The following is a 13,450-nucleotide window of genomic DNA, read 5'->3' on the forward strand; positions in this document are numbered from 1 at the left end:
ATATTCTCTGTAAACACCTGTAACTGCTAAAGTTGCAATTAAAAGAAGCAACTCAACAAAAGTTAAGGGTCAAAAGCACAATTAAAGCTAACACTGATCACCATGATGGTGACATCAAAACAAAAATCAACATCTGAACCTCTGTAAATCTTAATAAGAGCTTCAGTAGTCATCTGACAGGAATAAAGTCAGTCTGGTTAGTAATGAGTGAAGCTGCTGCTGTTTTGTGGAGTTGTTTAATCAGATCTTCAGAGATTGTATGTGTTTTCAGTTGATTTCATCTATGGCTGTGACAAACTAACCTTTAAATAACATTCTATTAATGTTAAGGAAACAGGAAATCTTCATGTTCTTGGAATGTTACAAATCAACGTTTTTAGAATGCTGAATTTAAAATCAAATTTAAGTTGAAATAATATTTGATGAACATCAGACCTTTTAGTACATGTTTCTCTGATGTCAGAGAAGTCGGAGACAGTAGTGTAATTGTAAAGGCCTTGACTGAGTCATTCTGACATGTAAGACCTCTAAAATGTGTCCGACATTCTCTCTCTGTGTGTGTGTCTGTGAGTATATGTGAGAGAGAGAGAGAGAGAGAGAGAGAGACAGGTTTAACCGTCTCGCTGAAGTCACATGTCTGAACCTGCAGATTTTTTTGGTGTATAGCTGCAGTTTTTCAGCGGTTTATCAGATTTCAGATGCACCTGCTTCATTCGATGTGCATCGCTGGCATGAAAAGTCACACATTTGTGTGCAGATATTGACAAAGTTGAGGCCTGTGTTTAACTGATCTTCGAGCAGGTTTGCATGACTAAGATCTTAAGTGTTTATGTATTCAAAAGAGTAATTTCAGATCAGTTTGACAAAACTGATTTTTGAGAAATTTTGAGAAAAATCATGCTAACAGTGTTTTAAAAATATTTAAAAATTATGATTCTCTGCTTCACGTGAAAATTGAGCTGGTCTTCCCTGAAACATTTAAACTTCATACTGTAGGTTATAATAAGATTTTCGGACATTATCTGCGAATTCTCTTCCTCAGGTTGTGTTTGTTGTGGCTGCTCGTCAGTTTTTTCTTCATGTTGTGCTTTCTGTGTTTTTTTGTCTGTGTTTGATGTGGAATATTTGATGAAGGGGCGGGGTCTTCTGCAGCTTCAGCGGAAGGGGCGGAGCCTTCCACAGATGCACCTGATTTCACATCTGCGGTTGTTTTAGAGTCAGTGGAAGCTATTTCTGTGAAGTCTCTGTGTTCGCTTGTATCAGATGCTGGACTTCGACCTGAACTCAGAAGGTTTGTTTCTTGCTCATGACAGACATTTGCATCAGGGTTCCTGTTGAGGTCTGAAGCGCTGGACTGAGCCAGCTGACAGAGAGCGAATGCGGCTGTTTTCTCTACAGGTAAGTGATGGTCTTGTGATGTTACGGTACCCACAATCCCCTCGTTCTTCAGGCTGCTGTCTGACCAATTCAGAGGACTGTCTCTCCTGGAGAGGTTGAGAGGAACCAAAGTATCCTCATCAAATCTATCATTTCCCCCTCTTTCCATCTCTCTGGATGCAGATGATGCCCTAGGCAGAGAAACAATAAATAAGTTTGTTTATTTCCTTTTTTTTTGCCATTTGACTTTTTAAACTGTTTTATTTTTATCTATTAATTTAAAAATAGTTTTAATTATAATTATATAAAATATAAGAAATTGTAAAAGGAATAATATTATTTTATTAAAGATCTGAGCTCAAATGTTCGAATTTGACTTTTATTTTTTATTAAATAAAATTTTAAATATTAATTTGTATTATGGAAAATTATACATAATATATTATCTGTAATTATTTATTATATTAAATAAAAATAATTTAATAATTTGTAGAAGATCTGACCTAAGGGAGATACATTTTTAATTTAATTTTAATATAATACTTTGTAAGATCATCAGTAGCAATTAAAAAAAAAATAATTATAAAAAGTATAATAAATTGTAAAAGTGAAATGTTAATACTTTTTTTATTATTATTATTTATACTAATCTGAACTTTATTTTTTATTTATCATTTTTTATGCATTATAAATACATTTTACAATTATTTAATAAATTTGTAATTTATAGAACGTCTGACCAAATTATGGTGCTTTATTATAAATAAATAATAAAACGAATTATAAAAGTAACGATTTAATAAAAAAAATTGTATTAGATCGGATTTCAAATTTCATTACATTTTTTATATAATTGCATTTAATGATTTGTACATATACAATATACTGCATGCATGTATGTTGTATGTATTATTATATATAGTATATATAATTATCATTTTAAAAGATATGATCTCAATGAGATTATTCATAATAGATTTTTTTTTTAAATTCAATTTAATATAAGTTCTGACCTCTCTAGGAGACTCCTGTCCTCTTGTACTTGTGTGGCCCCGCCCCTCTCTTCTGATTGGCTGGATACTAATGCACACCTCTCATCTGGTGATCCGGCCATGGAGCGTCCTGTGTGGGGACGCACCTGAACCTCCTTTCCCTTCACATCTGTGAGCGTATAAAGATCATATGGCACATTCAGGGCTTCGCGTCGCGGCAGAGCTGAAAACACAGAGCCGATGTCCATCACAGAAGACACGAAGGGGGGAGTTTGCTCCGGTGGATGGTAGTGGGTGTAGCTGGGAGCTGGGACTGTGTAGTAGTACCTGAAATACTCCGGCATCGGAGGCATTGGGAGCAGCATCTGAGGAAACAGTCCATGGACGTAAGGCAGGACCGGCTCATAGATGTAGGGCTGATAGTGAGGATAAAGCGGATGAAAAGCTCTGTGGGAAAGAAACCCCGGGTGACACTGAAAATCCTCTGTTTCCTGCAGACTGATCTTGTTTTGGAGGTTCAGAGCGGCGGGTGTGAACGTGACCGGAGGCCTCCAGACCGTCCCAGGACCATGAGGACGGAGCACTTCTGGTTTACACACAGTTGATGTGGTTTCCTCCCAGACGTCTGGAGATGTTGGCTCAGCCGGCTGTGTCTCAGGGTGGTCCGTGTCCTCTTCTGACGGCCGTCCTCTGCTGGTTTCCTCCACTGCGCCGGCGCTGGAGCTGATGGAGCTGGAGATGGAGCACAGGTTGTGCTTCATGTGGTTGAACAGGTGTGATTTCTGGTTGCAGGTGAAGGGACACTGGAAGCACTGGTATCTGAAGGGCTTGCCGGGAGGACGAGGGACGTAGTGAGGCTTCTTCGGTTTGCGTTCTTTCGCAGGGAGGTTCATCACGACGGAGAATGAGCAGAAGTCGTGATAGATGGTCCTACAGTGATCTTCTTTGTAGAGAAGGATGATGGTTTGCTATAAAGAGAAACATTTGACATTTAAACCTTTAATAGACACCCAGGTTGATATGATTTTATTTACAGTTATGTATTATTATTGTTATGTGTGTATGTGTAATGTATTGTATGTTTGCAGTTTGTTTCCTTGGGGCAATGAAAACCACACACAATGGTTATTTTATGGACCTAACAAAAAGTTTTAGGATGTGCATTAATGATAAAAGTACATTTTTCATAATCCTGCTTATTTATGCAGAAAATAAATGTTTTTGCTGTCTAAACATCTCTTTTAGTCATAATGTGAGGGAAATATTCAAAAAAGGTCCGTAAGATTTTTAAAGGATTCTGAAATAAGTCACAGTAAAAATTCAGTAAAAACAGTATTATTGTGAAATGGTATTACAATTTAAAATAATTATTTTCTGTTAAACTGTCATTTATTCCTGTGATGTACAGCTGTATTTTCGGCATCATTCCTCCAGTCTTCAGTGTCACATGAAGCTCTAGAAACATTTCTGATTATAATCAATGTTGAAAACAGATATATTTAATTTTTCCGGATTCTCAGATGAATAGAAAGTTCAAAAGCTTTTATGTGAAATAGAAATGTTTTGAAACACTAATGACTTTAAAGTCATTTTTGTTCAAATTAATGCATCCCTGATGAATAAAAGTATTAAATCTGACCACAAACTTTATATATCAGCAAAAAATATATATATATATTTACACAAATCAACATTTTGATATGATCCATGTGTGCTCTATAGATCCGAATATATTTCACTCAGCGGATTATTGGAGTAATAGCTGTGTTGTCTTTAATGCTGGGTCTGTCGTCTAAATGAAGTCTTTCTGCGGTCGTCTGACTCTTCTGTTCTCCAGAAGCCTCCTGTCTGTGTCTCTGACCGACAGCACGTCACGTCGCGTCGCATCGCGTCGCGTCGCGTCTCTCCTCGTTCCTCGTCCAAACCTGACTGTGCTTCAGCTCACACCCGTGTGTCGCAACACAGCTCGTCCTGCAGGTTCCTCTGGTCGCGTGAGTCTCGGATGTGTGAAAGGAGACTTGGTTTAATTCGTTCTTCTAGCTGATGATGGTACACTTGTGCGTGTGTTTGCTAAAATCACGTAACGGCTTGAAAATGGCACTGTTTATAAGAAGATCAGTTTAATTCACACCAGAGTTACTGCTGTAAACTCCAGAAGTTGGATCTTCATCAAACAGAGACTAAAGATTTCAGAATCTGCTTCATTTGATTTATTTTCTTACTTATTTAGGCTACTTTACAATTTACCAGTTCATTTCTGTGTTAGGCATAACACACTCCGTGTCTAAAATTATTATTTTTTTCTTTTGTGAATAAAACGAATAACATTACATTTGTCTACCTAAAAGTGTATTTTTAATTGTGTTCCTTGCCTTTATGATATTTACAGGCAATTTCTGAGTGAAAAGGTACAATTTTAATGTATTTTAGCAGATAATAGTTGCTCAGTTCGATTTCTTGCATTGCATTGTCGTGTAAAAACAAACATCTGAACCGACCAGTTTTGCTCAGTCAGCTGTATTAGGATATGACGCCACATCTGTTTTAGCCCTGTTTTTCGTCTCATAAATGCTCAGGGTTTGAGTTTGTCATTCTTACCTTTCACTGTGTCCTGGAGCAGGAGCACCGTCGCCCTCGGTCTGCTCTCGGTCTGTAACAGGTGTCGGGACGGCTGGAGAGCTCTACCTGTCCGCGCGAGTCACACCTGTGAAGGGGGCGGAGCTCCGGATCCGTTTGTGGCGCCCTGAGGATACACAACCTTCGCGCGCCCGCGGGTACATCACACTCACATGCTCTGAGATGTAGTGTGTTGTATATGTTATAAACTCCTTCACAGCTCTACAGAGCACGTGGAGCCGCTCAGATCATTTGATGAGAAATATTTGAGTTTGAATGAGATCTCTTTGCAGATTTTGGTATCTTGTGCAAATTTGAGAAGCTGCAAACTGCTTGTGCAGTCTCCATTGCTGACAATATATATATATATATATATTCTTCAGTGGTAATCTCAACCGATCATATTTTATTAGAAATAAACGCAGGTGTAGTGTGTCTGGCGTGTTGACATGATCAGAATGCACTTGATCGAGATGTTTCTCTGTCCGGAGGTCACAGACATCCCAGCGTGAGCTCTCTCTCTCTGTGTGTGTGTGTGTGTGATGGAGGGTAAGAGGCGTGGCAGTTTGACTGAATCAGCAGGTGTAATGTTCGTCACACTCTCACTGGACTGTAACAGGAGTATTGGGAGGTGAGCAGGTGATGACAGACACAGACAGGTCTGCGCAGGTGAACAGCTCAACAGGTCTCGAGTAACAGAGAAGCAGTATTATTACTGCAATAATAGATCCAGTTCACACACACACACACACACACACAGTTTTCATTTGTTAATTTTTATTTCTATAAATGATACGGATTTAACTAATTATATTTGCCATTTTGAATCTTTTTATTTTATTTTATTTTTTTAGGTAATGCTATATTATGTATTGATTTTAGTAATTTCTTTATCTAAAGTAATGTCTCTAAAATATTTATCTAATTAAATCATATAGATTTTGTTTATTTATATTCGTTGTTTTGAGTAATCGCTAACGATTACTTTAAGGTAGGTTACGTCACATGTGACGTTACAGGAATGTCCGTCCAATCACAACAGCTCGCGCTGACTGACAGCGGTCCAGACGAAACAAATGCACGTCCGCGTTTTCTCTCGTCCAATCATCGCGCCGCTTCCGCCCTGACGCGAAAGAGACCTGGAAGTGAAGGAAGAGCCAAAACCTGTTTTTATGCAGTCTATGGCCAAAACACACTCGATCTCAACTTTACACGGGCGTCTTTAACACTCGGAGAGCGGCACGAGCTCAGGTCTGATCGTCATCTGATCGTGTTTGAGAGATGCGCGGCGCGCGCGTGCACGCGTCCAGCAGGAGCGCGCTGAAGCAGCAGAGGGCGTCAGTGCTCTCAGTCCTCACAATTTCACAAGCATCTGAAAACAAATATCATTGACTGTAAGGAAAATCAACACATTTCTAGCGAATCATTTGACCAATAGACGTTTGATGGGTATTAAATGAACCTGTGAAGAATTAGACGATACATCTGGTTTGAAAATAATAATTAACAACTAGCACTTTGTGTTTGTGGCTTGTCAGTGGGATATACCCACACTTGTGATCATTATGCTAATATAAGTGTCAGAATTATGGTTCACACATGGAATTCTATTCCATTGATCTATATTCTGTTCTTTGGTACTCTATTCTGCACTATTCTATTTCATTGTGCTCTATTCTGTCCCATTCTGTTGTGATGATATTCTAATTATTGTACTCTTCTATTCCATCCCATTGTACTCTATGCTATTTTATTCAGTTGTGCTCTATTCTATTCACTTCACTTTGCTCTATTCTGTTCTATTGTTTTAAGTTGCTATATATTTTAATCTATTATACTTTGTTCTGTTCTATTCTCTTCTATTCTGTTGTGCTGTATTTTATTCTATTCTGTTGTACTCTGTTCTGTTGTTTCAGCCAGTGATCATGGCGTGTTTAATGCGTCTGATTGGCTGGACGAGTGTCTGCAGGTCAAACAGGAGCAGGATTTCTCCAGCCGAATGGAGCTGTCCGTGTATGACACTCAACAGTATCCTCTACTGAATATGTGATCAGTCTGATGAATACATCTGGTGTGTGTGTGTGTGTGTTCCTGCAGCGCTCGAGGACGCTGTCTTCACATTCAGTGGTTGTCATGTCAAGTCTCTTATCAGTGTTTAACTGGAGTCAGGAGCTCGAACCGCTCCGTGTTAAGAATACTGAGCCTTCAGCATCACACACACACACACACACACACACACACACACACACACACACACACACACACACACGCACACACACACACACACGCACACACACACACACACACACACACACACACACACACACACACACACACACACACACACACACACGCACACACACACACACACACACACACACACACACACACACACACACACTGAGATCGGTGTGAGAGAGAGCAGGCCGTCTTAACTGGATTAACTTAACTAATGTAACAGATCTGAAGTAGAAACAGACGATGAGTGTGACAGCAGTCTGTCAGCATGACGCTGTGTGTGTGTTAGTGCTGACAGAGAAAAACATTGTCAGCAGGTCTAAGTAATATATGGCCTTCTTAGGTGATAATGTAGTTTCTTTTCTTTTTCTGTAATTTTGAGGAAAATCTCCAGGCCACATTTTACCCCAAAATAATAAAAAAGACATATAAAATTATATTTTACATTAAGAAAATGAGGCTTATTTATATTTTTAGGACCATTACTTTTTACATAGTTTGTGTTCATTATTTTTATTGATTATTATTAAATTATTGTTTTAGTAATAGTTTTTTTTTTTTTCCTTTTTTTCTTTTTTGCTAAATCAGTGTAATTTAAGGGACCATACAAATACTGCCAAACAATAGAAATGCTTGTTTCTATATATATATATATATATATATATATATATATATATATATATATATAGTAATCAAAATTAGGGTGCGATCTGTACTTCATTGTCATGAAAATAATCGTTTTTTTAATTAATCTTTAATATTTTATTAAAGGAATATTTACATTTACATTTAATCATTTAGCAGACGCTTTTATCCAAAGCGACTTACAAATGAGGACAATAGAAACAGTCAGGTCAACAAGAGAACAACAACAGTATACAAGTGCCATGACAAGTCTCAGTTAGTCTAGTATAGAACGCATAGGTAGGGTTTTTTTTTTTTTAATTAAAAGACAAGAAAAGGAAAAGTGCTAGTGTTAGTTGGTTACGTGCTGGCGAAAAAGATGAGTCTTTAGCCGTTTCTTGAAAATGAGTAAAGAGTCAGCTGTACGAATTGAGATTGGGAGGTCATATTATTAATATGTGAACAACTTTTTAAACTTTTTATTATTATTTGATTATTTTATAAAAATTTAGCTATCAATCCACATACCTAATATATATATATTATATATTCTTATATATTCTCTTAATAATCTTAAGATATCATTAATCAACACAAACTATTAATTATGCCTTATTGTAAGATGAAGTTGCATCAGTAGTTTTTGTAAGAGAAGCCTCAAGAAAACAATATTGGTGTATATTTGTTTGCTTCTATAGTTGGATTTGCTAAAAACCAGGCGGTGCGTCAGACTTCTGGACGATTCCTCTGCTTTCTGGATGCGGTGAGTGTGTGTGTGTGTGTGTGTGTGTGTGAGAGACAGAGACATGTACCTCCTGTGAGTGTGAATAGTTGGGTTCATAATGACATCTGTTGTGTTTCATGAGAGCCACTGAGTCATTGTGATGCTCCTCACAGAAACACATGCTTCAGATCATGACACATTCACACACGTTTGGTTTTCTGTCATCTGTTTTTGTCCTGTGTTTGCTGGCAGCTCAGGCTAAATAAGTAATGGCAGAACATTAATGTTTAGTGGAAACATTTCTATAGTAATAAAATAAAACATGATGTATTATTTATACTTCTCTATAGGATATAGAATGAATCAGTTTCCACAACAATAGTCTGCAGCATGACTGTTTTCAATGATGATAATAATCAGAAATGTTTCTTTAGCAGAAAATCTGCGTATTATTCTGATTTCTGAAGATCATGTGACACTGAAGACTGGAGGAATGATGCTGAAAATACTATTTGACAATATTTGAAATCTGTACCATATTAATATACCGTGACAGTAAACATGGTTCAGTGTTATTGTTCAGATCCAGCATCAGCAGGAGAGCCAGCGGTTATTTTGACTGTTTTCTGAGGGCTCTGTTTGTTGCTTTGACCTCTGACCTCAGGTCACAGACAAACTGAAGAGCTGCAGCACTAAACAAACAGAGCTGAGATCACATGACAGGAAATGAGACGGATCAGTGAAAGTGAGGGCGTATGTGTGTTGAGTTTGTGTTGTGATCTGCCATGTCTAGTGACTGACGCTTCTGTGTGTGTGTGTGTGTGTGTGTCAGGAAAGGCGAAGCGTGTTGTGTTTTGAGGGTTGTGTACCTCGCGGTCTGTAGGTCATCCCCGAAACAGGATGTGTATCTGAAGAAAGATATTTCCACGGAAACGGTGCACAGTTGTAAGCGTGGAGCATCAGACGCTCCGACGGGAAACAGATCTCGAGGGGTGTGAGGTCAGACTGATGTGAGGAACCTTCCCGAACCATCCCAGAGAGAGGGGAAGTATGAGTGTATGAGTCAGAATATAATAACACACCAACAACTACCAAGAGCAACACTTCAGAACATCCTAGCATCTTATGGATTACATGCAGCGTCCTAGCAACAAGCAACCATTCTGAAAACCATAGAAACTGCCTAGCAACACTCTAACACTGAGAACAGCTTAGCAACTACATGGAAACACCTGAGCAACCTGGAGCCCGTCATGGCAGTGTGTTTTAAACGAATAAACACTCAGCTTTCCTTCATGAAGTCTGGTTTAATGTGTTTGCTGAAGGTTTTCTGCTGTGAGTATCTCCTCCACTTGTTCTCGTGCACTGAGAAGGGACTCGTGTTTCTCTTGGGTGTGTTTGCACATTCCAGACAAGGTTATCCAGTGAAACACACACACACACACACACACACACACACACACTTGACCTTTGAGAATGGACTAGTAAGAACAACAGGTTTTATTTATTTATTTATTTTTCCTCAGAACTCTAGTTTATTTGCTCTGAAACACATCACTGAGTGATTTCATCCATTTTGTCATCATTGAAATATTCCTGTCTTTCCTCCCTCCCTCCACTCCATCTTTCATTCTCTCTCAGTGAGAGTGTGTGTGTGTGTGTGTGTGCGTGCGTGTGTGTGTGTGTGTGTGTGCGTGCGTGCGTGCGTGTGTGTGTGTGTGTGTGCGTGCGTGTGCGTATGCGTATGCGTGTGCGTGTGCGTGTGTGTGTGTGTGTGCGTGTGCGTGCGTGTGTGCGTGCGTGCGTGCGTGCGTGTGTTGAAGGTCCTGAGCGTCTGGCTCTCCTGATCTTTAACTCTCAGTATGAACACACACAGCCAAAATAAACTGATCAGAGCGCTGTGTGTGTGATTAGAGAGAGTTGGGAATGGTTTTTCTTCACCAGACGCTGTGTGACGTGTCTGTCTGAACACAACAGATCTCCATCACAGACGGTCAGAACATATCTGATGCTTTAGACTGTGATTTCTGACCAATGAGAGTAACTAGTAAACGCATTAGTGAGGAATAGAGACATAATGACAGGCTTGTTGGAAAAAAAACGAATGCATTTATAACCTTCGATGTTGTGCACAGTTGTGCTACTTAATTTATTTATTTTTGTGGAAAATTATACATTTTATTTTTTAGGTTTCTTTGAGGAACAGAAAAGTCAAAAGAATTTAGATTTCTTTAACCAGATATATGTTTCATAACATTAAACATGATTAAATTGATGCATTTAGCAGACACGTTTATCCAAAGCAACTTACAGTGCATTCCTAACATTTCTTTATTTTATTTCATTTTTTTTACCTAACATAACCCATGTCCCCATTTTTCAAAACGCTTATAAATCATACAGAATGAGTTTTTTTGAGAAAGTAAAAATGCACAAAGTTTCCTGTGAGGGTTAGGAGTAGGGTTGGTGTAGGGCCATAGAATATACAGTTTGTACAGTATAAAAACCATTACACCTATGGGATGAACACACTTTTCACAAAAACAAACGTGTGTGTGCGTGTGTGTGTGAGAGAGAGAGAGAGTGAGAGAGTGAGAGAGAGAGAGAGAGAGAGAGAGAGAGAGAGAGAGAGAGAGAGAGATCTGTCTCAGTTTGGAAAGAGTGGCATCTTCTCACTCTGGGAATCTCTACCGCAGTCCCACCAATCAGAGCCAGCTAATGGATCAAAACATAAAACTCATTCCTCATGTTTACAGTAATATCAGAAAATACAAAAATGGACTTAAAAATATAATCATAAATAATAATTAATAAAAAATATAATTAAATGAATAACAACAATAATTATTATTAGTAGTAATAATGATGATAATAATTAGGGACTTTAAAATATGATCATTTTCTATAACTTTTATAATATAACAAATGTAACTATTATTATAAAATAAGCTTAAAAAATACAACAATAAAACATAATAACAATTATAAAATCATGTGAAATTATAATTATATATTAATACATTTACATAATAATAATAATTATTTACATTAAATTTATTTAAATTTAAATTATTTTTATTATTTTTAATACTAAGTAGTTAAAATTCTAAAATGACTTACAACTACTACAATAAATAATATCAGTTAAAATATTATTATTATTATTATTATTATTATTATTATTATTATTATTATTATTATTATTATTTCGTTATAAAATTGGACTTAAATACATACATTAACATACATACATTAACAACAACAACAATAAAATGTATAACAGTTACTTACTGAAGGGACTTAAAATTTTTTAATTTGGAATAGTCTGTGGTAATAATAATATGTATGTTGCTGTTGTTGTTAATTATTACAATTATTAAGAATTAATAATAAGGCAAATTCAAATTCTAGTAACCACTTAACAACTGCCTATTAACCCCCTAGCAACCACAGCACTGCAATAATTAATCAATATTTAATAGTTACTTAATTCATATTTAATGTATTTAAATGTACGTTTAATTAATCATTGTGCCTTCATTGGTGTCTGTTTGTGTGAAAGCAGGTGAAAGTGTTCTGTGACGTAGACCAGAACACAATTCAGAAGGGCTTTTACACATACGAGGAGTCAAAGGTCACTTCCAGACATTATAAAACATGTAGTCTTCAGATCTGATTTATCCCATGATCAGATGACTGACTTTAATGCAGTGTTAGAGTATACAGGAATATAACCCTCACAGTGTCAGCCGGGCACGTCTTCATGGGACACGGTGGATGTCGAACAGTGAATAGTGATGCAAATATAACACAAGTAATGAATCAGCGCTTATGCTCAGACACAGAGTAGCCATCAGCTGATTGCACACGGACATACAGTAACTAATTAATTTCCTGGAAAATCCATCATTAGCCACACGAGTGTGTGAATGATGTACACGCCGTACATGATAACACAGAAACACACATCCGGCAGAAACCAGACTCACTTCAGCTCTTTAATAACCACCAATAAAAGAGTCAAATGCTGATATTGTGCATAAAAACACACATAAACCCACACTCACTCTGACACACACACACACACACACACACACACACACACACTCACTCTGACACACACACACGCACACACACACACACACTCTGACACACGCACGCACGCACATTTTCTATGTGAATATGTATTAAACAGTAATTTATTTCTGTGATCAAAACTGAATTTTGCATTAAGTTGAATTTCCAGTCTTCAGTGTCACATGATCTTCATGTCAAACTGTGATGCATTTTTTCAGGATTCATAGATGAACAGGAAGTTCAAAAGAACAACATTTATTAGAAACAGAAATATTGTGTTACATTTTAAATGTCTTTACTGTCAATTTTGATAAATTTAATGCTCTCTTGTATAATTATATAATTTATCAAGGATGCATTTAATTTGATTAATAAATGTGTGCTATATATATATATATATATATATATATATATATATATACTGTATATATACATATGCACACATCTATTTATTAATTCATCCATGTGTGTGTGTAGGATGTGTCACAGAGTCCTGGAGGACAGTGTGTTTGGGCTCCAGTGTGAGAGCTGAATCCAGTGTAAGTTCAGATACTGTGAGATGTGCCAACACTTTCTGCTGGGACAGAGTTTAATAAAGGGCCTGAGTCACGTCTTCATGAACATCTCAGCATGCAGAACCTTTTCTGGAAGAGTTGGAGGAAAGAAACCATTATTAGATCAGTGTGAAACTGAAGAAGACGATGAAAACTGAGTGTCAAAGCTGGGAACTGGTTCCTACAGTCCTTCCCAGAGTTCCCAGCTTGAGAAACCTCTCACATCCCTCTAGCACTTACACTACAAC

At 37.3% G+C, this 13,450-nt stretch overlaps 1 protein-coding gene across 1 annotated transcript; it reads right to left on the reverse strand.

Moving 5' to 3' along the window:
• Window positions 1-895: 895 nt before the first annotated feature.
• Window positions 896-5,081, reverse strand: LOC132142060 (uncharacterized). Its single transcript, XM_059551695.1, has 3 exons — window positions 4,968-5,081; window positions 2,391-3,337; window positions 896-1,568 (listed from the first exon to the last, which is right to left on the reverse strand). The coding sequence occupies exons 2-3, from the start codon at window positions 3,260-3,262 to the stop codon at window positions 1,019-1,021; spliced, it is 1,422 nt and encodes a 473-aa protein (XP_059407678.1). The 5' UTR covers window positions 3,263-3,337; window positions 4,968-5,081; the 3' UTR covers window positions 896-1,018.
• Window positions 5,082-13,450: the final 8,369 nt, after the last annotated feature.

The sequence above is a fragment of the Carassius carassius genome, chromosome 6 (genome assembly GCF_963082965.1).
Source record: "Carassius carassius chromosome 6, fCarCar2.1, whole genome shotgun sequence".
Taxonomy (NCBI): Eukaryota; Metazoa; Chordata; class Actinopteri; order Cypriniformes; family Cyprinidae; genus Carassius; species Carassius carassius.

What these genes read in the sequence shown, in the direction of transcription:
- LOC132142060 (XM_059551695.1), bottom strand. Translation starts at nt 3,262, where the DNA reads ATGAACCTCCCTGCGAAAGAACGCAAACCGAAGAAGCCTCACTACGTC. An exon ending in GACAGGAGTCTCCTAGAGAG is followed by an intron (nt 1,569 to 2,390) that starts GTCAGAACTTAT and finishes TTCTCTGCCTAG; the next exon opens with GGCATCATCTGCATCCAGAG.